Source organism: Phodopus roborovskii, unplaced genomic scaffold (assembly GCF_943737965.1).
Source record: "Phodopus roborovskii unplaced genomic scaffold, PHOROB, whole genome shotgun sequence".
NCBI lineage: Eukaryota > Metazoa > Chordata > Mammalia > Rodentia > Cricetidae > Phodopus > Phodopus roborovskii.
The window spans coordinates 1,519,373-1,541,885 of NW_026126603.1; the positions used below are offsets into that span (position 1 = coordinate 1,519,373).

Genomic DNA, 22,513 nt, shown 5'->3' on the forward strand with positions numbered 1-22,513 from the left:
GGCAGGCACAGAGATCTCTGAGGCTTGTTGACCAGTCAGCTTATCCAAGCGAGTAACTTCCAAGTAATAAATCCTGTCTCAAAAAACAAGGTGGACCACATCCTGAAAGATGATGTGAACGTTTACCCAATATACATTTGCATGTACATTTGCATGTATCCCAAATTCAGAATTTATCTGGTGTGTGTGTGTGTGTGTGTGTGTGTGTGTGTGTGTGCATGAGCACGTGCTCAAGTGTGTGGTGGGGGCAGGCAGGGGCAAGGTTTCCAGGGTGCACATGGCAGTCACAGGACAGTCTTAGGTGTGGGCCTGAGCCTTCCACCTTGCTTGATCTCTTGGTTTTTCTTACTCTGTATACTAGGCTAGTTAGCTCATGAGTTTCTGGAAATTCTCCCACCTCTACTTCCTGTCTTGCCTTAGGAGCACCTGGGAATGTTGCTGAGTCCAGCTTTTAATGTATCCTGGAAATTCAGACTCAGGTCCTCATGCTCACACAGCAAGCAATTTACCCACCGACCCATCTCTTCGGCTCTCCAAGAGTGTTCTAATGAACAAGTTTTAACTCTGGGAGAGGTTTTGTTTCGATCATTCCTGTTAGCTGTAGCCATGCCCCGCCCAGCCATCTAGCTACTCTGTACTTCGTTGCTAAGGGTTGGAGCCCAAGTAGGAGTTGAGGGCTCAGCAAGCTTTTCATTTCCTTCTTTTAGCGAGGAGTTGGACCTGGAATCACAGTAAGGTGGCTGTAAGGCTAGAGAGAAAAGGAGACAGTGAGGCTGTCCCTAATAGCTGGGTTTCTTTCTGACTTCCTATTTATCAGTTACCTATACAGGTATACAATTTATGCATATTGTAGCTCGGGGCATGAAGGTAACTATCAAACCCATATGGGCATTGCCATCCTCTAGTTTTTATTGTGTATCACAAGAATTTGTTCATGAAATGTCAACTGGGCAAGCATCATCCTTCATTGTCTTTCTGGTATATTATGTGCCCGCCACCACTTAATAAAACTGCAGTAATGAACCTCCTCTTGGCCTCTTGTTCTGGAAGCAGTTCTCAGCACATGGTGATTCTAAGGTAGTTTTCCTCAGAGCTGAGGTCCTCAGCAAGGGGACTGTTAGGGTGACTGCAGTCCTGGCTGGTGATGCATTAGAGGGTATGGGTGGGCATGAGGGTTTTGTAGGGAAACAATCAGGCAGCAAGACTGTGTAAGTAGAAAGGGAAATTGTGGTACTAAAGGTGGCATTCTTTGACATAGGATCTCTGGAGATTGGGCAAAGAGCTTTAACTTTGGAACAGAACTGATTTTATTAGAATATTCTTCCGGTTGGGTTTTGTTTTGTTGTTGTTGTTGTTGTTGTTGTGTCCCACCCCTACCCCAACCAGTTGCTGAAATAAAATGCCATGACAAAAGCATCTTAGGGGAAAAAGAACTATTTTATCTTACAGTTCCAGCTTAGAGTTCATAGCAGGGATGCCATAGTGGCAGGAACTTGGAGGGATTCAACATATCACATCCATAATCAGGAACAGAGAGAAATGGATGCATGCCCATTAATGCTCAGCTTGTTTTCTCTGCTCTTACCCTGTTCAGAATTAATTCTCCTGCCTAAGGAATGGTACCATTCACAGTGGGCAGATCTTCCTATTTCAGGTAACACAATCAAGATTGTCTTCCACAGACATGCTCACAGGCCAATCCAATCTACACACACACACACACACACACACACACACACACACACACACACACACAGCCATCACAGCCACTGCCATGCTGTGTCCTTACAAACAGGTTCCTTAGCCTTCTTTAGCTTCTGTTGTCTCATCTGTAAATAGAAATATCGCTCCCTTTGTTGTTCTGAGACAAAGTCCCACTGTGTAACTCTGCCTAACCTTAATGGTGAGAACCTCCTGCCTCAGCCTCCAGGGTGCTTGGATCACAAGAACAGGTCACCATGCCAAGCCAGTTGTGGAGTGTGACTGATTCTCTGATTAGGCCTCTTATCTCCTAGGTTCCCTTCTTGTAAAATTTAGCTTTAGCAACCCCTGTCTCTTATCCTAAATATTCAATCACTCCAGATCTGAGCATGCTTCATAGCCTGAGCACACTGACCTGCCTTCAATAAAAGTCCTCCTGTGTGACCTTAGCTAGATTCCTATCCCTAATGCCCCCCCACACGTTTGTCTGTGCTAAGTCCCAAGCTGAGCAAAATATATGTCCCCTAACTACAAAATCTCATTATAACAGTTCCTATTGCAATATTTCCGAATAGTTTTTCCCATTGTGTTTTAACACACCATTGGATTTTTTTTTTCTTCCATAAAACGAAGGTGAGGAGAGGGAGGGAAAAAAAAAAAATCACCCAGGGCCTCTATCAGAGGAACCTCCTTACCTTTCCCTCCTAATGCTATACAAGCAGAACCGAACCTATAGCGTTGGGCCTTTTGCAGTTGGGTTTAGGTATTAAGCTACCTGTAAGACTGGCTGTCAAATGTACCCTGGGGGAAGTCAGAATAGTGATTTGGACAGCTGCAGGGTGAGAGGTCACGCCCTAGGCTCCAATGCTTCCTGTGGACCCGCAGGTAACCGAGCATGACGTCGAAAGTCTCTGGCCAGCTGAACCGCTGCCGGGAATGGGAGCCCCAGGGTCCGGGGACGCGCGGGACACCCGCGGCGCGGCGGCCGCCAGGTGGCACCACGGGCCCGGGGCCCATGCGCTCCCGCGGGCGCGGGGCGGGGCAGGAAGGGGTTAAGGCGCCGGCTGAGCGGCCGCGGCGGTCGGGGGAAGCCCGGCGCGGGGCGCGGAGGAGGGAGCGGCCGGCTGCGGGGCCCCGGCCAATCGGGCGTCTGGCCGGGCGCGCGGAGCCACAGCGCCATGGAGGGAGGCGCGGCGCCCGGCCGCCCGTGACCGAGAGTGGCGAGCCCGAGCGGCCCGCGGCGCCCGCGGCGCGGAGATGAGCAGGTCCGCCGCGCTGCTGCTCTGCCTGCTCGGCTGCCACGTTTGGAAGGCGGTCACCAAGACGCTGCGGGAACCCGGCGCGGGAGCCCAAGGTCGGTGGGCGGCGGCGGCGGGGCCGGGGGCCGCTTTTGTGTCGCGCCCGGGCCTGGCGCGGCAGCGGTGGCGGCTGGACACGGGCCGCATTGTGGCGGAGGCCCAGCGGCTCGATCTGCACCGCGGTCCTGCAGCCCCCACGTCGCGATAGCCGGGGGCGGCGCCGCCCCGGGAACACGCTGGGCCCGCGGCGCAGATGCTCTCTGGGGATCTGGGTGGCACCAGCTGCTCGGGCTGCAGCCTAGGTGGCAGCCGCTGGCGACTCTTCTGCTTACATCCGAGGTGCTTTCCTTTATGCATGACTCGGACACGCGGCTCCATAGCCCCCGCCACGAGAGAGGGCAACGTGGGACTCGCTGTTCGCTCTGCTTCCCTCTCTGGGGTCCCCGGAGCTCCGGTCCTGGAGTCCCAGCATGAAGGCTGCGCCCAGCCCTTTTGTTGTAACAGGGAGGGGGCGGCCGCCGCCCCGGGGTGCCCCCTGCACCCTGGCGACCCGAGGTCTGATGATGCAGTTTAGGAAAGTTTCGGGGTCTTCTAACCCCCCCCCCCCCGTCCTATGTTGTTTCCGACCTTTAGGGATTTGTTAGGCAGCCACAGGAATCATCGTGAGAAGAGAGAGAACTGGAACTGGGAAAACCTAATCACTTAAAACCATTTCCATGTCTGTCTGTCGCCAGCTCCTGCCTTTTGTCTAATCTTTGGCCTCTTACAAATCTGCTTTCCAGCAGCACAAGTAATGTGGTCGCCACACGTTAAAAAAAAAAAAAAAATCAGGATTTATTTGAGGACAACCGTGGAGCTTCCTTGACATGATTTTGTGGGGACAAAGTCTAGTGTAGTGTTTCTCTGTTGCTGGCCTTTTCCTGAGAAGCGACTAAGGCCGGCAGCTGAGCATCTGTGAATCTATCCAGGGCACCTCTTGCCCTGAGTTAATTTGGTTAGGGAGGGGCCTTCATTGGGCTTCTGTGAGCTCCTGCAGACACTCAGACCTTTACCAAATTTCCTGATTTTGGCAGAAAGGTGTGTGCCCTGCTAAGTTAGCCCTACAGGCTGAATGAAGGAGTGCTTCATCCCTGTACCCTGTTACAGGGTCCTGCCTCACCCGTCTTCCCCACCTTTGGAACTTAGTATTAGGGAAACCTTGACTTCCACTGAAACCCTGATGGTTTCGATGTGTAGTGCTTGATGAATCGCTGGTTGGAATCTTTTAAATGTATTGCTGCACCCATAGTTGATGGTCAAATATGACCATTAGGAGTTGGGTGTAAATTTAGTAATGTATGTTATAGAAGGAAGGCATTGGCAAGGTACCAAGACCATAAGTCTCAGTAGGAGGGGGTACTTAGGACATTAGGTCATCAGTACTGAATGGTAGCTTCTTTCATTTATATCCAACTGCTTGTTGAATCAGCTATTTTAATGAATGATATTTTTGCCTCAATGAGGCCATTATTTTCTGAGGGCAGGTTGGGCTTTTTGTTTTGTAATTGAAAGAGCAATACATGGAAATAGAATTCATGCATTTATGAAATAGAAAAAGGCATGGCTTCAACTGAAAAAAATCATGGGGGATGGGGAGAACTAACCCTACTGATTGCAGGTCTAAGACCATGTTTTTAGTAAGGTCTTATTGCTGAACCCCTGGAAACGGAATTTTCAATGGAGCAAGAGGGAACTGACCAACCTGTGAGAATATTTAGATCCTGTGAGAATAGATAGATCCTAAAGTTTCAATGGAAGATGGATTCTGTTCCCTTTGGATTGATTTCTTTCTTGATCTATTTCCTGTGTCAATTTCAACACATGTATCAAAAGTCCCTGTCACAACACCTGGCACCTGGATTTTGAGCTGATGGGTCTTTGAGGAAATGGACAATTTCTCTTGACATTGGAGGGTACCTTTAACTTGCCAAGTTCTTCAAAGCTTCTCAATGTCTGTCATTCTCCTAACATAGTTTATCGATTCATGTTTTTTCTGCTCTCCTAGATCAGTATACAAGCAAAACAAGTGCTAGACCCGCTTATGTGCATATGTAAGCCAATTGCAAATTTGTCAGTTGCACATATAGTCAGTGCTAGATGGGGGAAAAGTTGGAAATACTGAAGTATGTACCACAATGTAGCCTGAAGTCCTTTTATCTTCATGTATTTTAGGAAGTTTGTATACTTCCTCTGAAATCCAGTTTGTTAAGAGCTTTGCTTTTATTATAGAAATGAGCTTGACTCATAGCTTGAACAAACATTGTATAGGAACAGCGCTTGGCTATTACTTCAGGACAACTACTGAAGCCTCAAACATACAGAAACCATCTACTCTAGGATTACAGCCAGTTTGCAGGACTCAACTATACATCCTTTAATACGTGAAGCTTCATTTTGGTATCTGAGGAGATGCACATCTGTAGTGTCTCTGCTCTTTAAATATTCATGATAAAATTTAAGGCTTGACTTCTCTTGGTGGAAATGCTTTGAGCCTGCAAAAAAGACTTGCATAATGCAACAGTTAGTGGCCATGCGACTGGCTGTGGCTGTAAACTCTTCTCTAGACTATGACTGGATGCGTTTAGTTGTTTCATCTGCATTGTACCTCATTATACATACAGTATCATTTCGTGGGAACTGTACCCAAGGCATTATTTAAAAGAGTTGACTAATGACTCTGTGCCTCTTACAAAGTCACACTGAGGGGATCGATCAGAGAAGAGTCTTCTCCAAGGATGGGCTGTGCAAATGCACTCTACCGAGATGTCATTTTGAAGCCCAACTCCACGTGCCAAAAGAAGGGTCAACATTAGGTAAAGGGCTTGGTGCTTAGACTCTTGTCATAAGATCTTTATTTGTTATTATCTGACAGAAATGTTAGTGATATGTTAACTTCTCCTTCATCTCAGAAGATCTATCATCTGCTGTGATGATATTTGAGTGAATGTTTGGCCCCTTCTCTTTCCCAGAAGCCTCTTCTTTACTGAACTTGAACTGAAGTTCAGAAAACTGTGTTCAGGTGAAAGACAGAGAAGCAATGGATAGGGTTGGAGATATGATGGCTATCAGGAAGAGCAGCCAATATGATACACTCCTTCCTTAACCTAAGACTGTAATTTCTAAATATAACTCATAGGCTGGCATTCGGGAACATGGACCAGTTGGACTTACAAAGCCCATTGGGTTTCAAAAGGATGATGTATTTTTCCCTCATCCTTCTACATCTTATTATCTAGTTGTAAAAATAAATGAACTAGAAGATATCACTGATGTCCTTTTTATATAATTAGCCAAGAATCTTTGAAGTAAGGTGAAATGTGCATGTGACAGAAAGGCTAGCTCCTGGCAGTCTGCCATGTTCACCTCTAGGTATGTCACTTTCCCCACAGTGCACAAAGGAAGTTGTATTAAGGACAGCATAAGCATACAACACCACGCTCCATGCTCCCAGAAATGCCGAGCTAGGCAGAAGGCCTTTTGGACATCAGATATGTGAGTCACTAAAGCCTAGATTAGTCAGCACTGGTGCTGTAGTGATTACCAGTCTCAGTCTGAAGCCACAGATAACCACCCTGGAGCCAGTTAGGTAAAGCTGTCTTATACTGGGTAATCTAGTAGGGAGGGTAAGATTGTCAAATGTATGTCTAATATAGTCATCAAATATTTTAAAACCCTTTATCTTTCATAAAGTATAAAAGGACAGCCTCCTGTGTGAAAACTACAAGATGGTTTGGAATTGTGAAAAGTTGCAACTAGAACAGAAAAAGATGGCCTGGGGGACAGATGCTTTGCAAGAGAGTTTGTTAAAGCTGGTGTCACTGTGCCATCCTGTCTGTCCTGCATTCAGCTCACTCCCTCACAGGAAAAGAAGGAGTCTCAGTTCAAGGAGGAAGGACACACATATTTTTAAATCAAATGAATATGAGTACCCTCATTTGCTTAGACGTGTTTTCTTGGCTTAGGATTTGAATAGAGAAAAAAATTACTGAATTTGTGATGGGAAAACAATTTTTTTTATGTCATCTTGGCAGAGCTGAATGAAAGACACTGCACACCGGCTAAAGCTGTCCTGTGTCCCTCAGGTGACTGACATCAGTAAAGCCTTGGGTTTCAAAACCAGTCTCCCAGTCTCTGTGGAGTAGGGTTGTGCTCTGGCCACTCGTTTGCACCACTATATTGTCAATGACTAAGAGTCCGACAAGAGGTTTTCCCAATAATGGAAATCTACCTCACAGAAGAATTAAACTGTGTGGGCATTAGGTCTTGATATTTTCTTAGTTGTAACATTTGCTATTTTGTTATTTATTGAGCATTATCATTTTACGAGTAATTTAGATGAAGACTTTGTTGGGTCATTGATTGTATTTTGTTATTAGTAAAGTTTTAGAAGGTGAACTTATAAAATTTTGCTACAGAGGCAGCCTCAGAGGGCTTCTGGGATTAGGTTGGACCCACAGGCTAATCTGTGATCTGAGGTCTCTTACCTTTGTCACTTTCTCTTGTTACCTCTGCAGTCCCTTCCCCACAAAAAAGCACCTGTATATGTAGTGTATGTATGTATGTGTTTGTGTGTGTGTGTACGTGTGTGCACATGTGTGGAGGTCAGAGGCCAACATCAGGTGTCTTCTTCTGTGGCTTACCACCTTATTTTTGAGGCAGGGTCTCTCACTGAACCTGGAACCCACTCCACAGGCTGTCAGGTCAGCTAGACTGGCTGTCTAGCTGAAATCTGCCTGTCTCTCCGCCTCCAGTTCTGGAGTTACTGACACATGCTACCACACCTCACGTTTTACATCGCTTCTTGGAATCCAGACATCAGGTCCTCATGCTTGTATGACAGCATGCACTACCTCCTGAGCTACTTCCTCAGCTTTCCCATGGCATATTTGTAGCTTCCAGAGATAATGGCAGGGATGTAGGGTGGTGCTTCTATGGTATAGGTTGGGTCATGCCTGTGCCAGTGAACAGGGGCTGGCTGTCTTGATTCTAGGTATTTTGAAGAAGGGGGAAATTGCCATGTTAGTTACTGTAGTGCCACTGTGACTAAAATGCCTGTCAGAATAAACTTAAGCAAAAAGCAGCTTGTGTCAACTCATGATTTCTTAGAAATTAAAATCATTATGTTGGGGTAGGTATAGCAGAGCCACTCAGTTTGTGGCAGTAGGGGTGTGACATGCTGTTGACATCGTGTCAGACCAGAAAGAGGGGTAGTTAGACTGGAAGCAAGGCCTGACCTGTAACCTTCAAAGACCCCTTGTGGCTACTTCTGTCAGTAAGGCCCCACCCCTCAAGGGCTCCACAGCCTGTCGGGTCAACATGACCAGCTAAGTAACAAGCATTCTAAACATGAGCCTCAGGGGTCATTTTAGGTTCAAACTATAACTGCTAAGCACATGTGTTCTCTACACTTCTCCGGAAGGTTTTAGGGCAGTGATTTTAGAGCTCAGAATAAGCACATGGAAGACTAACATAAGACAGCTTATGTAATACCAAAAGCTGTGTGTAGACGTGCTACATTTACTACTGAATTTTTAATTTTTGACCTGAGAACACAGGGTGAGGCTTTTTAAAAATAGCTGTGATTTATTAAATTCCTCCAAATGTAAATATTTATGGTAATCCAGTCACACTTGGTATTTTACCAGTGTATTAGAAACAGGTACTCTCATAGGGAAAAACTGTAGTGATAGGCTAACATAAGTTAGGTGCTTGCTGCCATGTGATGTAATCTCCTGGGTTACCATGTGAAGCCCCAAGGATTCACCCGTCTCTGCCTCCCCAGCTCTTGGGTTACAAGTACAACCAGTACATGCAGGCTTTATATGGCTTCTGGGAACTGAACTCAGGGCCTTATGTTATATAGAAAGAACTTTGGTAACCAAACTGTCTCCCCAGCCCCTCGAGGTATCATTTTCTTTAATTAAGAATGTTATATCATTCTCATTTTATGGGAAAAGAATGTGGAGCACAGAGGGGGCAAACCACTTTCCCCAGATCACATAGCAATTCGTAGTGTCCACTGTGTCGCAGAAGACTATACCACCTTCACCCTCAGACTATGCTGCTGTATGACGGGGCGGGGGGGGGGGATCAGATTTAATTTTGTGCAATGTCGATCATCATAGTATTTTGCCAGTATAAATAAGAGGTCTTAATGGTACAGATAATGTTTATGAAGACAGACATCAGTGTCACCGGTGTGGCCCCTTTGACCTATAGAAAGTGACCTTCAACAGAACAGCTCCTCAGAGCAAAGCTTGGATCCAGATGTGGAGAAGAGATAAGAAACTCATATAAATAACTCTCAGGGGCCCTTGAGGGAGGTCTGTAGAGCAGGGTGGGATTGTGGGTTGGGAGAATCTTCTGGCTTGGTTTCAAAACCCATTAGTGTTTCGCAAACTGTTTTCATAATAAGAGAAATGTGTTTGAACCCAATTGTGGAGGGGGGAGGGTTGGGGAAAGATGTGTAAAGCATTCAGGTTGGATCCTTAGAGCTTGGTGAGATGACTTTGTCTACACAGAATAAAGAGAAAGCTTTATTCTGTTTCTTATGTGAAATACGGCTGCTATCAGTGTTTGGTGATACTTGCAAAAACTTGACCTTTTTCTTTCTAAAACAAGCTTTCTACTTCCCTTTTGCTTGTACAATGACCCCAAAATTATTTTTCATAAAAATGATGGTTTTATTTAACTGAAAAATTGTTTTCCAACCTGCTTCATGAAGATGCTTTATAAAAAAAAAAAAAATGGGAAGAATTTTGTAGTGAGTACTCAAACACACTACACTCTACAGTTGATACCTTACTGCACTGGCTTTATTTATCTATTTAATGACATGCTGTTCTCTCCATCCATTAATCTTGACTTTTTAAAAATTCATTTTAAAACATGACTTTGGTATCAGTAGTCTTTTTCCACAGTACTTCAGCATGTGTATCATTAGTGTTGAGTATTTATTATTTATTTTTCTCATAGGTGAATTTACATATAAGGAGATACATGATTTGACTAACATTTGCAAACACTTGTGCACCTCAAGGCCCTTTCAAGGTGTAAAATATTATCATCACTCCAGGAAGTCATTCATTCCTTGTCCCAGTTAGTCCCTATCCCTGACATTCAAGAACAACCATGGTTCTGATATTTTTCCTACCATAGATTATGTAATTGTTGTTTTCCTAGAACTTTAAGTAAATGAGAATTTATTATGATATGTGCTATTCATCAGAACAATTTTTGAGGTCTGTACATTTTAGAAATAATAGCAACACAGTCATTTTTTACTTTATTGCTGCTTTTCCATTCTGTAACTGTTATACATTGTTCATCCATTCTTCTACTGATGGGTACTTCTCTGCCATAGTTTTGTGTCAGCTTGACACAAGCTACAGTTATTTGAAGGGAGGGAATCTCATTGAGAAAATTTCTCCATAAGATTCGGCTATAAGGCATTTCCTTAATTAGTGATTGATAGATAAATGAGACCCCAGCTCATGGTAGATGGTGCTATCTCTGAGTTGATGGTCCTGGATTCTATAAAAAAGCCTGTTGAGCAAGCCATGAGATGGAAGCCAGCCAGTAAGCAGTAGCCCTCCATGGCCTCTGCATCAGCTCCTGCCTCCAGGATCCTGCCCTGTTTGAGATCCTGTCCTGACTTCCTTCAGTACTAAACAACTTGTTTTTGGTTATGGTGTTTCATTGCAGTGTTAGAAACCCTAACTAAAATAGTACTCAAGTCATTTCTAGCTTCATCTGTAAATGTGGTTTGATGAACATTTTACACAGTTCTTTTGTGCTCATAGTTTTCATTTCCCTTGGGACTACACTTGGAAGTCACAGGGAGGATGCTCAGCTGATAAAGTACTTGCTAAGGACCCGACTTTGGTCCCCAGAACCAACATAAAAATATATGTAATTATAATTCCAGAGCAGGGGAGGTGAGGACAGGATGCTTTGTGGATCTTGCTGGTCAGCCAGCCAAGACCAGCTACTGAGCTCTACTAGCCCAGAGAGAGAGACCCTTTCTCAAAGAAAGTAGAGAATGTTCTTGAGAATGACACCCAATGTTTTCCCCTTGCCTTCATACACTAGCACATACCATACATAAATGCATGTACACATATGCATATATGCACACTTACACATACTCACATAGAAACACACATATACACAGTTGCATATACTCACAATACTCACATACAAACACATGTGTAGGGATGTTTTAAAAATAGAATTGCTTATTTAGGCAAGTGTTCAGTTTCACAAGAAAAATCCTAGAACTTTAAAAAAAATTAGTTTTATCTTTCTAGCCCCTCGTTAAAAATGTATAGACTGTTCTGTTGTTCCATTCTTTCAACATTTGCTATTGTTTATCTTATATGTGTTCATTTCTTATATATGCATTTGATAAAAAATAATGCAGTGTATATATTTTACTTTCAAGCAATATGAATTGCTTGAGTTTTTGATGTGTTGAAACATTTTTAGAAACCAGAATTTAAGTTTAGGTAATGTGTTCATATTTTTTTTGATGACATTGGAATATAAATGTTTATTTTTTCTTTGATATTTAATTAGTTCTGTGATGTTCTCGAATTATCTAGGTGACTGACTGTCTTGTCCGATCATGTAGAATCACTTTATCATATGCCTGTCAGGTAAACTGTTGTGTGAGTGTAGGTGTCCATGAGCATGTGTGCACATGCGTGTGTGCATACACCTGTGTGTGACCTCATCTAGGAGGGAGAGTAGGACAGAGGTGACATGGGGTTGTTTAAGTGACATTTTCTTTCCTTAAAGGCAGATGCCACCTAGGGATGCCAGTATCCACACTCAAAAAGAACCAAGATCTTCATGCCTAAGCAGTTTCTAGAAATTATTTGGGGTCTTCATGAACCCTCTTGAGTCATCAATGCAATGAGTTGGTTCTTTAAAGCATTCTAGTTGCTTTGCAAAGTTTAGATAGTAGAGTTATAAATGTATCCAGAACAGAAGGCAGAAGATGTGGCCCAGTGTTGAGGGACCAGGAGATGGTATACTGTAAAAAGTAAAATGTGTTGAGATTTATGCAGCTATCCCCAAAGGCTGGATACATCCTTTAGAAGGACAGGCAGAGTGTGACTATTTCCTTGTTTATGCCCCTTGTGTCATTGGCCTTTTATCTGCTGATATGTTCCAGTATGATTCTGGGGGCAACAGAGCCAAAGTTGAGGGGACCGGAGCAAGCCTGACATCCTTCATAGTGTCCCCCAGAGGGAGATAGAGAAGTGAAATGCTGGAGGAGAACTAACTCATGCACAGGCTAGGGTCTCTCTGGGCCTCTCCCTGAGACTTCTAGCTACTGCTGCCAGGTGCATTGCCTCAAAAACACGACTTCCCCTTCCACATTTGAATGCATAGCCTTACTGCCACTTGGGAAGGCAGGGGGCACCCCAGCTCAGTGTGATATAGATGGGTTGCTGCAGTGGTTTTGTGATACACATGCACCACCATGACAGGTGAAGGTTAGTCGGGGGGGGGGGACCCTCAGAACCATCGGTCATCTTGCTGAGCATGCACACACCTCACTGTCACTGTTCTGGCTTTTACAAAGACAATGCCCAGAGTTGAACACATTAATTCTGAGTCACCATGTATATTCTTGGTCTTTCTGGTGAGTGTACCTGGTCAGGTGGGAAGAACTCTTGTAGGCAGCCATATTTGGATTAAGGAAGAAGTGCATGCTGGAATCAGCTCCCTCTCTCTGCAGCTCTTCTAATTTCTTGTGGTCTTTCCTAGCTTTTCTGTTTGCAAGCTTCCTACTTGTAGAAATTACATGGAGAAACAAGTCCTGCACAGAGAGAGCTGTATACACTGTCTTCCAGTGGCACTACTTCTCAATGCCCTTTTGTCTGGCTTTTTTTGAACTTTGCATAGACAGGTAGGATGAGTGGTATAAACAGTCCTCTGTTATTTGCTATTAAAACAGCATTCATAAAACAAGGTGTTTCTTTTTCCAAGCATAGCCCATTTTCTTGCTTCAGTGCTCATGAGGCATGCTCTTCAGCTCCTTTCTCCCTGTGCAGTCCTACACATATCTGGGATTTAAAGTAACAGGAGGTCCTGTCCTGGGAGTTGCTAATCATTCTGACATCATTATACATGTGCTTGGTTCTAACCCCCCCCCCCAACACTGTCCTTTTGCCCACTCCCATTCACTATCTAAATAGTCTCCCTTTATACTTCACTGCATTGCCCTCTCTTTTCTCCTTGCTTAAGATCTCTTCTTCCCTCTCTTGATCACTTTCTAGTTTCATGACCTACACACATGCATATAATATAAATATATATGTACACATACACACATATACACATGTACTTTTAAATCTAGATCCCTATTATGAGAGAACTCAGACAACATACTTTTCTTACTCTGGCTTGTTTCACTTAAATAATCGTTTTCATTGTTGTGCAGGTGTCATGCTTTTACTTTTCTTTATGGCAGAATAAAATTCTATCGAGTATATGTACCACACTTGCTTTATTATTCTTCTGTTGATGGAGATCTAAATTGGTTCCATTTTCTCGATATTGTGCAGCAATAAACACTGCACGAGGATTTCTGTGGTGTGTAGACAGAGTTCTTTGGGTATAGCTGGGTCGTATGGTAGATCTATTTTTAGTTTTCTGGGAAGCCTACATATGATTTTCATAGTGACTGCATAAGTTTGCATTCCAACCAGACGTTTATATGGGTTTCCATTTCCCCACATTCTCACCAACATTTATTGTGATTTGCTTTCTTGATGGTACCCATTCTGAATGAGGTGAAATGGAGTCTGAGAATGGCATCGATGTACATTTTCTGATGACTTAGGATGTTGACCATTTTATGGCTACTTTCCCTCTTTGGGGAATTGTGTGTTCAGTTCATCAGCTCATTTATTGATCAGATAATTTGCTTTTTGATGTTTAATCTCGTGCTTTTTTATATCTTAGATATTAATCACCTGTCTGGTTTGTAGTTGAAAGTTGTTCTTTGTTTTTGTTTTTCCATTCTGTGCAGTGTGTCTTCACATTGGTGACTATTTCCTTTGCTGTGTAGAAGCTTCTTAAAATACCACACAGTCACATTTATCTGTTTTTAGAATTATCCCTGTGCTATAGAGTCTTCTTCAAGAAGTCCTTGTCTATGCCCCTATCTTTAAAATGTTTTCCTTGTGTTGTCCTCCACTCATTTCAAAATCTTGGGTCTTGCAAATACTAAGATCTTTGATCCATAGTTAATTTTTTGTTCAGGGTGTCCTATGTGGATCTGTTATGGTGTCATTAATGTGTGGAAATTAGTTTTCTCAGAACCATTTGTTAAAGAGGGTATTTCCCCCATTATCTGTTTTTGATATCTTTGTCAAAAGTTATCTGGGTAGGTATGTTTCTGGGTCCTCTGTTCCATTGACCTACATGCCTACTTCTGTGACACTAGCCTACTGTTTTGTCTCCATGGCTCTGTAATGTAACGTGATCAGATGTTGAGTCTCTACCATTATCCTTCTACTTAGGGTCTTTTGTGCTTCTATATGAATTGTGGGTTTTTTTTTTTTTTAACCTTGTTTCTGTGAAGAATGTCATTGGAATTCTGAAATAGATTACATCAAATATGTAGATCAATTTTGAAAAGATAGCCATTTCACAATATTAATTCTGCCAATCCATAACCAGGACTCATAGGTACTTTGATGCTATTATAAAAAGGATTTTCCATTCTAACTACTTTCTTGACATATTCATTATTGGAAAATGGAAAATTATTGATTTTTGCCAATTTTGTATCATACTACTTAGCTAAAAGTATTTATCAATTCTGAGAGCTTTCTGATGGAGTCGTTGAAGTCATAAACATTGGATCATGTTTCCCCAGAAAGGATAATTTTACTTCTTTTCTTGTCTATATTTTTCTTCCTTGTCTTCTCTCCCTGAGATCTTGGTCACTATATTGGGTAAGAGTGAACAGAGTGAATGCCATCATCTTATCTTTAGATTTTAGAGAAAATATGTATACTCAGTATTTCTGTATTCAGATTAACTAAAGGTATATTTGCTATAGATTTATCATATATAGCCTTTGTTATATTTAAATATATTCCTTCTACTCCCAGTGACTTCAGGACTTATATCAAACAGATGTTAAACTTTGACAAAGTCTTTTCTGTAAAGACTGTCATGATTTCTGCCATTAATTGATGTGTGTGCAGTGTTATTTATTGATTTGTATGTGTGCTCAACTAATTTTGCATCTCTGGTTTGAAACCAACTTGGTAATGGTGTATGAACTTTTAATTGCATTCCTGAATTCAGTTTGCAGGAATTTTATTGAGAATTTTTGCATCTGGGTTTCTCAGGGAAACAGTTCTATAGTTTTGGATTTTGTGTCCTTATCTGGTTTTGTTATCAGGCTTCACACAATGGGATGAGTAGTCCCCTCCCTTTCTGTTTTATGGATCAGTTTAAAGAGTATTGGTGCCGGCACTTATTTAAAGGTTTGTTAGAATTTAGTGGTGAATCTGTCCACTTATTTTTACTTTGATGAAAGACTTCATAGAAATGCTTCAAATCTTGTTGATCATAATGAATGAGTTGAACTTACTTATGCACTCTTGATTCAACTTTGGTTGAATCTGTGTCTAGGAATTTGTCTGTTCTATATTTTCCAGTAATTTTGGAATGAAACTTTTCCAAGTATTCTCCAGTGATTGTCTGAATTTCAATGGAATCATTAATAATCCCCCCCACTTTAATCTCTAATTATGTAGCTGTCAGGAGAAGGAGAGACAGGTTTCTCTATGTGGCTCCTGGTAAGTGGGCCACTCTTCAGTGGAAGACAACACAGCCAAGACTATTTGGACAATGTAAATTAGTAATGAAGGATTGAACAAAAAGGACATTAAGATAGTTGGGTCAGAAGGTTGGAGTGAACTGGGGAGGAAAGAGTATATCCTTCAGTGTATATGTCTTTGTGTAGTTTCTGTTGGTTTTTAGTTTTATTGCACTCTGGTCTGATAAAATACATGGAATTGTTTTGATTATTTTGTATCCAGTTGGAATTGATTAAGTCTGTTTTAAGGAATGTTCCATGGGCTCCTGAGAAGACCTTCTGTGTGTTTGATGAATTATTCTATATGTAACTGCTAAGCCCATTTGATCTGTGATATAGTTCAATGCTGAGGTTTTAATGTCATTAACTTTTAGTTATGCTGACCTCTCTGGAGGTCAGAGTAGGGTATTGAAAGAATCTATCTGACCTCTGATGTTCATTAGTATAACATTCAGAACCCAAATATTAGGCATGTATATTAATAATTATTAAACCCTCTAAATGAACTTCTCCACTTCTTTTTATGTAGTTAATTTCTTTATCTCTTCTGACTGATTTTAGCCTTGAGTATACTTTATCAGACATAAGAATAACACCACCAGCTTGTTTTCAGCTTCCATTCCATTGATTGATTGGCTTCCATCCATTGACTGTTAGTCAGTAGCCATCTTTACCTGGGAGACAACCGATATTTGGATCTAGTTTTTAAATCCAGTCTTCAAGTCTGCATCTGTTTGTTAATGCATTGAGGCCACTTGCATTTATTATTGAGAGATGTTTATGGATCCTTATAATTTTCTGATTATTTGGAGTGATTGTTCTGTTCTTTCTCCCAAATTAGTATCAGGAATTTGCTGCTTTACTGTGTGGGATATTATGGAGTTTTCCCTAGTTCTCCTTTGTTCATTTATTCCTCTTAGAAGTTGTCCTTCCTTGCACTCTGATAGCTGACACTTCCTTCCTCCTGTCTGTGTAGTAACCCTGTAAGAATCCTCTACAGAGCTGGTTTGGTGTTTATGAATTGCATTAATTTGTGATTTCTTGAAATGCCCTTTATTTTCCTGTCAGTTTTATTGCATTTATTTATTGCTCACACACACACACACACACACACACACACACACACACACACACACAGAGAGAGAGAGAGAGAGAGAGAGAGAGAGAGAGAGAGAGAGAGAGAGAGTGTGTAAACAAAGCTTTTGGACGTGGCTTGTGCTTCCCCTCCCCACTGAGGAGCTGAGGGTGATGCTGTGCTGTCTTCCTCTTACTGTTGTATCATCCTGTTCTTCACACTTCTCAGCATCCTTTCACTTCCTTTGTAGAGTCCAAAGCTCTTCCTCTCTATCTCACTGGAAGAGGGATTTTTTTGTTTTGTTTTAGTTTTCTTGTTCTGACTTTTTCACCAGGGTCACCCAAAGGCACCTGCTTTTCTGCCCTTTTATATAGAAGTCTAGGTCATTCTTTCCACTTAGATAAACAATGCAACATTAGAAAATGTGAATCTGTTATTCTAAATATTATACTACAAAGTGACAGTGCCGACTCTCTCTGGATGGCATGAAAGACGTCACTTGTGTTTCATGTCCCATGGCTTTATAAGTGTCTCTGTTCAGTCAGAGTTTGGAGGTGAAGGGTTTGGAAGCCACCTTTTTGCCCTGCTGGTCTAGCTCTGCTCTTGGTTACCTACCATCTGCTCTCCATGTTTGTGCATATGTGGTGAGGCATATGGTTAAGGGATGGAAAAGTCAATGCATGTTAACAGGTGAGGGTGGAGGACCCTGTGTCTGCAGTCTGGTCGAGTTAGCAGCCCATCTGCCAGAACACATAGAGTCCTTTTTAGAAAGCAGCTCTGCTCCCAGGATCTTTGTGGGGAGCCCCTCAGTGCATACTTTGTCAAGAGGATCCAAGATGAAGGCTGTCCTTCCTAAATGGCTTGGCACAAAGTTCAGACACCAGTGTGGTTTTACAGACACATTTGTTTTCTTTTGCTGTAGACTTAAAGAATGTTAATGAGATGAAATGAAGAGTGGCCTCCTTGCATGGTGAGGCAAACTAGTCTAGGGCCTTTCCTCCCCATCAGGGTCTCACTGTGCAGCCAGACTGACCTTGAACTCCTGACCCTCCTGCCTCAAGCTTCCTGGTGCTAGGATTCCAAGTGCCACCATGCCCAGCTTTTTGAGCACCTTTGATGCACCTTTGTATCTTCTGTATAACTGACTTAAGCATGGAACTGGGGGTTTTCGTTGGACTGAAAATTAATGAAAGGCTTTTATTGTGTGCTTTCCCCATGACTCTGGAAGTTTTCCTCACCATCTGGACTCCTGTTTGCCTTTTTAAATTAAAAAATAAAACCATTGCCTATGCTATTAACAATGCTAACAGATTAGTGGAAATGAAATGGAGTAGATTGTGTATTGGCTATTAAAGGTAGGCATTCTACGTCAGTACTTCATGTATGCTAAATAAGCAAGAGAGAGCTTGCTAGATTTTTGAAGCAGGAGTTTAATACATGTGCACACATTAGGAAAAAATGTCCTTGAGTGGGACTTTTCCATAGCAGATCTCATTTCTAAACTCAGACTCCTTCAAGTCCACAAAAGAAGGGGTTAACAAGACTGCGAGTTAGGCACTTGTAACTTTACTCTTCTGCTCACCACCTTGGGGCTTACGAGTTTTCTTGATTTGTCTGTTCAACCCTCTTTCCCTCCAACCAAAAGTCTCTGCTGTGACTCAGATGAGGTGCTGCACACCTGTGATCCAGATAAGGCGGTGCACACCTGTGGACAAGGTGAGGCAGTGCAAACCTGTAATCTCAGAGCTCAGGAGGCAGAGGAAGAAGGGTCACAAGCTTGAGGTTAGCCTGGGCTACAAAGTGAACATCTGACCCAAAACTTGTCTAAGTACTTTATGTAGTTTGGACAACAAAATGTTTGTATCCGTGTTATAAATGTGTGGGGAGCCTTGCTGGATCTCCACATCACACTCTGTCCTGCTCCTCACCATTCTAAAGCATTTGGAAAGATGTCATTCCTTTTCATAATGAGAAGGATTCGACTTGGAGTTTTGTGGTGCACTGGTTGGAGGTGACAGGCCTATACGTGTCCTCCTTGTCCTGCCTCCCACACACTGTCTCCATGCCTTAAGCACACACATTCTACATGGGTGACAGTTCCTGAAAAGAACTCTGTTCTGAGCCACATAGTTCCTCAGCAGCACTTACTGCAGCTTCCAAGTACAGCTCAGGGGCTCATGAGGGACTCATGTGTGAGCAGTCACTTGGCGTATCCCAGCACTGGGGACATGAGACTTAACACCTAGTCCCTGCTTTCTAGGAACTGAAGCTCTCGTGGGGGAAGCAAAAATAAAAATTATACAGAATTCAAGTGGGAGCCAAGCACTGGTGATAGGAACGTACCAGCATGGCATGCAGGTATGGAGCAGAGTGAGTGGGGAATGGAGGGTATGTGGTGGGGCAGCATAAGACAGCCTGGAGCAGAGTGAGCCAGGAACTGGGGGGAGGGGCAGCAGTAACTCTTGCAGCCATTCACATTAGTCATGCAGGCGAGACAGATAGCCTTCCCAATGGGCCACAGTATCGTTTGTGTGAAGTGTATCTGGATGGAGCAAGAGGATGCTGATATTTTCCACAACCAGGATGGTCTACATTTATACATTATAAAGTATTACCAAAAACAAAAAACAACAATAACTTTTGGGGAGGAGATGTGTGGAAGGTAGCTTAATGGATAAGTGCTTGCAACAGAAGCATGAAGATCTGAATTCAGATTCCCAGAACCTACATGAAAGGCCTGATGCAACAGTACAGATATCTGTAATGCCAATCGTGCACGCATCTGTAATACCAATAATGCACACATCTTTAATGCCTATGGTGCATGCATCTGTAATGCCAATAGTGCACACATCTATAATGCCAATAGTGCATACATCTGTAATGCCAGCACTCTTGCAGTCAGTCAAAAAGCCCTGGCAGAGGCATCTAGAAACTCTGAAACCAGCTAGTCTGGGTACACAGCAACAAGCAGCAATAAACTGGGTATTAAACAAGGTAGAAGGCAAGGACTGCCATTCAGGATTGTTCTCTGCCCTCCTCACAAACACCGTGGCATGTGCATAGTGACACACAAAAACATACACATGAAGAGAAAGGGAGAGAGAGAATGCTGTGCTTTCATTTTTTTTTTTGCAAAAGTAGCCAGTTGCTGGGCTTCCTAATCAGTGGATAATGGGTGGCAGTCTAAGCCCCTGACCTCGTTGCCATGTCTCCTTGCTCTTCTTCTTTCAAATCACTATAAATCTTCTTTGTCAAGTTGTGCTTGTTGGTTGATTAATCTTCAACCAGATATTCTAACTTCAAAGCATCCTGTTCTTCTAGGGGAACTTCCCCCAGCCTAGCCTCTGCTCATGTCACGTCATTTGCTTAGAATGTAATTAGTTGTCTCAGTGACTGGTGACTGATGTCTTTCTTTCCTCATTCTTGTTCTTGGCTTTTCAGTTGAGTGGAAGTGTCCACATCACAGCTAACAGAAGGGCACAGAAAGTTCAACCCCTTTCAAGCAGGCTTAAGAAGACCCTGGAAACTGTAAAATGGTTGAATGAAGCTGCTGGGGCCCAGTTTGTATAAGGGTTATCAAATTCCCAAGTCTCCAGATGCTCATGGTAAGGAAGCTGGTATTTAGTGTCTGAGTGGTGGTGAAGGAGAGATTCAGCTCCAGGGAAAGGGCTCCTTGTGGATGCTGCACAGGAGGGGACAGCTCCATGTAGGGAGTGGCCCTGGGCAGTTAGGAGTGAGCTGGGGGTCCCTTCTATTCTCTTGGCTTGGAGGAGTCAAATGGGAAGGAGAGCATTGCAGGGAGAACCTTGTGCCTCAGGCCATTATTTTTTTCTTTTGCTGTTATTCATGGAGCCCCTCCTCCTGTTTGTCAGGCAGTGCAAAGTGACACGATTGGCACCTTCTAAGTTTACATTTAGTGCACAAAGGTAGCTATTCAGTTAGCAGGATTGCCATTCCAGATGGGAAATGTGTGCTTAGACCTGTTGTAAAACACCTGCCTACAGGTGTGTGACTGTGGGGAGTCTAATTACTTTCATTTTTCTTGATAATGCTCCAAGCGACTTGTTGGTGTGCGCTGAAAACCCAGGTTTGCTAGCAAGTCAGTTAGCAGTGGTCATCAGAAAGGGAAAATGTAATGCAGACTAACTATTCTTAACCTTAAAACTGTATCTCCCTTCTCCCTTCACTATTACATAAAGGGAGAGAGGACAGAGCTCCAGGTGGCAGCATGCAGCCAAACCACTTTTAAAAAGCACTCAACAGCAAGTGTCTGTCAACTCCAGTGCTGAGGGCAGCAGAGGCAGAAAGATCCCTAGAGCCCTCCGTCCAGCCAGGCTCACTCAAAGGTGAGTGTCAGGTTCAGTGGGAGACCCTGTTTCAGAAAAGTAAGGAGAATGACTGAGGAACACTCCCTGTACCATTTCTCTGACTTCCACATGCATGTGTGCACGTGTCCACACACGCCTATCCAGTGTACCTACATATACACATGCACACACACAAACACGTACACATGCATACACAACACACACCACAACAAAGTTTTTGAATAAAGTAAAAATTAAGGTTTCTGAGTTGGAAATGACTGTTCAGGCTTTGAACACATCTGAAACAGGAGGGGGAAATGTTAGAAGCTAGACTGGGCTACCAAGAACTTGTCTAAAAAAAAAAAAAAAAAAAAAAAAAAAAAAACTAAAATTAAGTGAATAATGGATAAAGAAAAGTAAAACAGCACTACATTTAAAATACAACAGATGTTATAAACCCAAATGTAATATATTGAAAGTACTGCAGGTGACTTCTGTCCCCCCTTGCTTGTCCCCATATTGCCTTTGGCTAGAGGGTAACCATTGCTCTTCCAGCTGCCATTGTTCACACACATTTCCTGTGCATGTCAATCACCTGCAGACCTTATGAGTGAGTCTGTGGGTCCTTGAGAGAATGAAAGTTGTAATATTCCCACATGGCACTGTCTTCTTGGCACACCAGATCCCAGTGTGTAGCAACAGACAGGCAGGTCTAGGATACATCAATGGAAGCTGGTTCTCCTTGAATACCCTGTGATGCTTCCTCTGCACCTGGCACCAGGCAAACAAGCCACTCCCGCCGTGCACTTTCACCCTTGGACACTTCATTTCATTCAGAGCCTAGCTTCAAGACAGGTGTGCATGTTTGTACCTTAAAGGGAACATGGTCCACAAGAGCCTTGGAAAGACCTTGCATGTTCTTTTCTTGGTAAGTGTTCACTTGCTGACTTACTATATGCTTGATTAAAACACTCCATGACTCTTAGAGAGGCAACCTCAGTTTAAGCCGCTTTTATGAAGCTCCCTTTGAGATTTTAAAATTGGACACAACTCTATTCACCCATAAAGCTCGTATGTTTTTAATCCATTTGCAGTATTGGGCTTCTAGTTTTGTGCAGATGGAATCTTGGAGAAGTCATTTAGTGCCTGCTGGGAAGAGAGGCATGAAGAAATCACTGTTTACTCTGTGACTCCAAGATGCAGTCTTTGAGATGTAGACGTTATCTATAGCTTACATTGT

At 42.9% G+C, this 22,513-nt stretch overlaps 1 protein-coding gene across 2 annotated transcripts in view; it reads left to right on the top strand.

Moving 5' to 3' along the window:
- The window catches only part of Fam171a1 (family with sequence similarity 171 member A1), a 116,326-nt gene that overhangs the window by 1,212 nt on the left and 92,601 nt on the right, over positions 1–22,513 (top strand). The window contains exon 1 of one of the 2 annotated variants that reach the window (XM_051205892.1): positions 2,805–3,055. The exons of the other annotated variant lie outside the window; for it this stretch is intronic. Within the exon in view, the coding sequence (XP_051061849.1) occupies positions 2,959–3,055 (97 nt within the window). The 5' untranslated portion in view covers positions 2,805–2,958. Of the gene's footprint in view, positions 1–2,804; positions 3,056–22,513 lie in introns of those variants that run through there. 2 annotated transcript variants of the gene reach the window in all.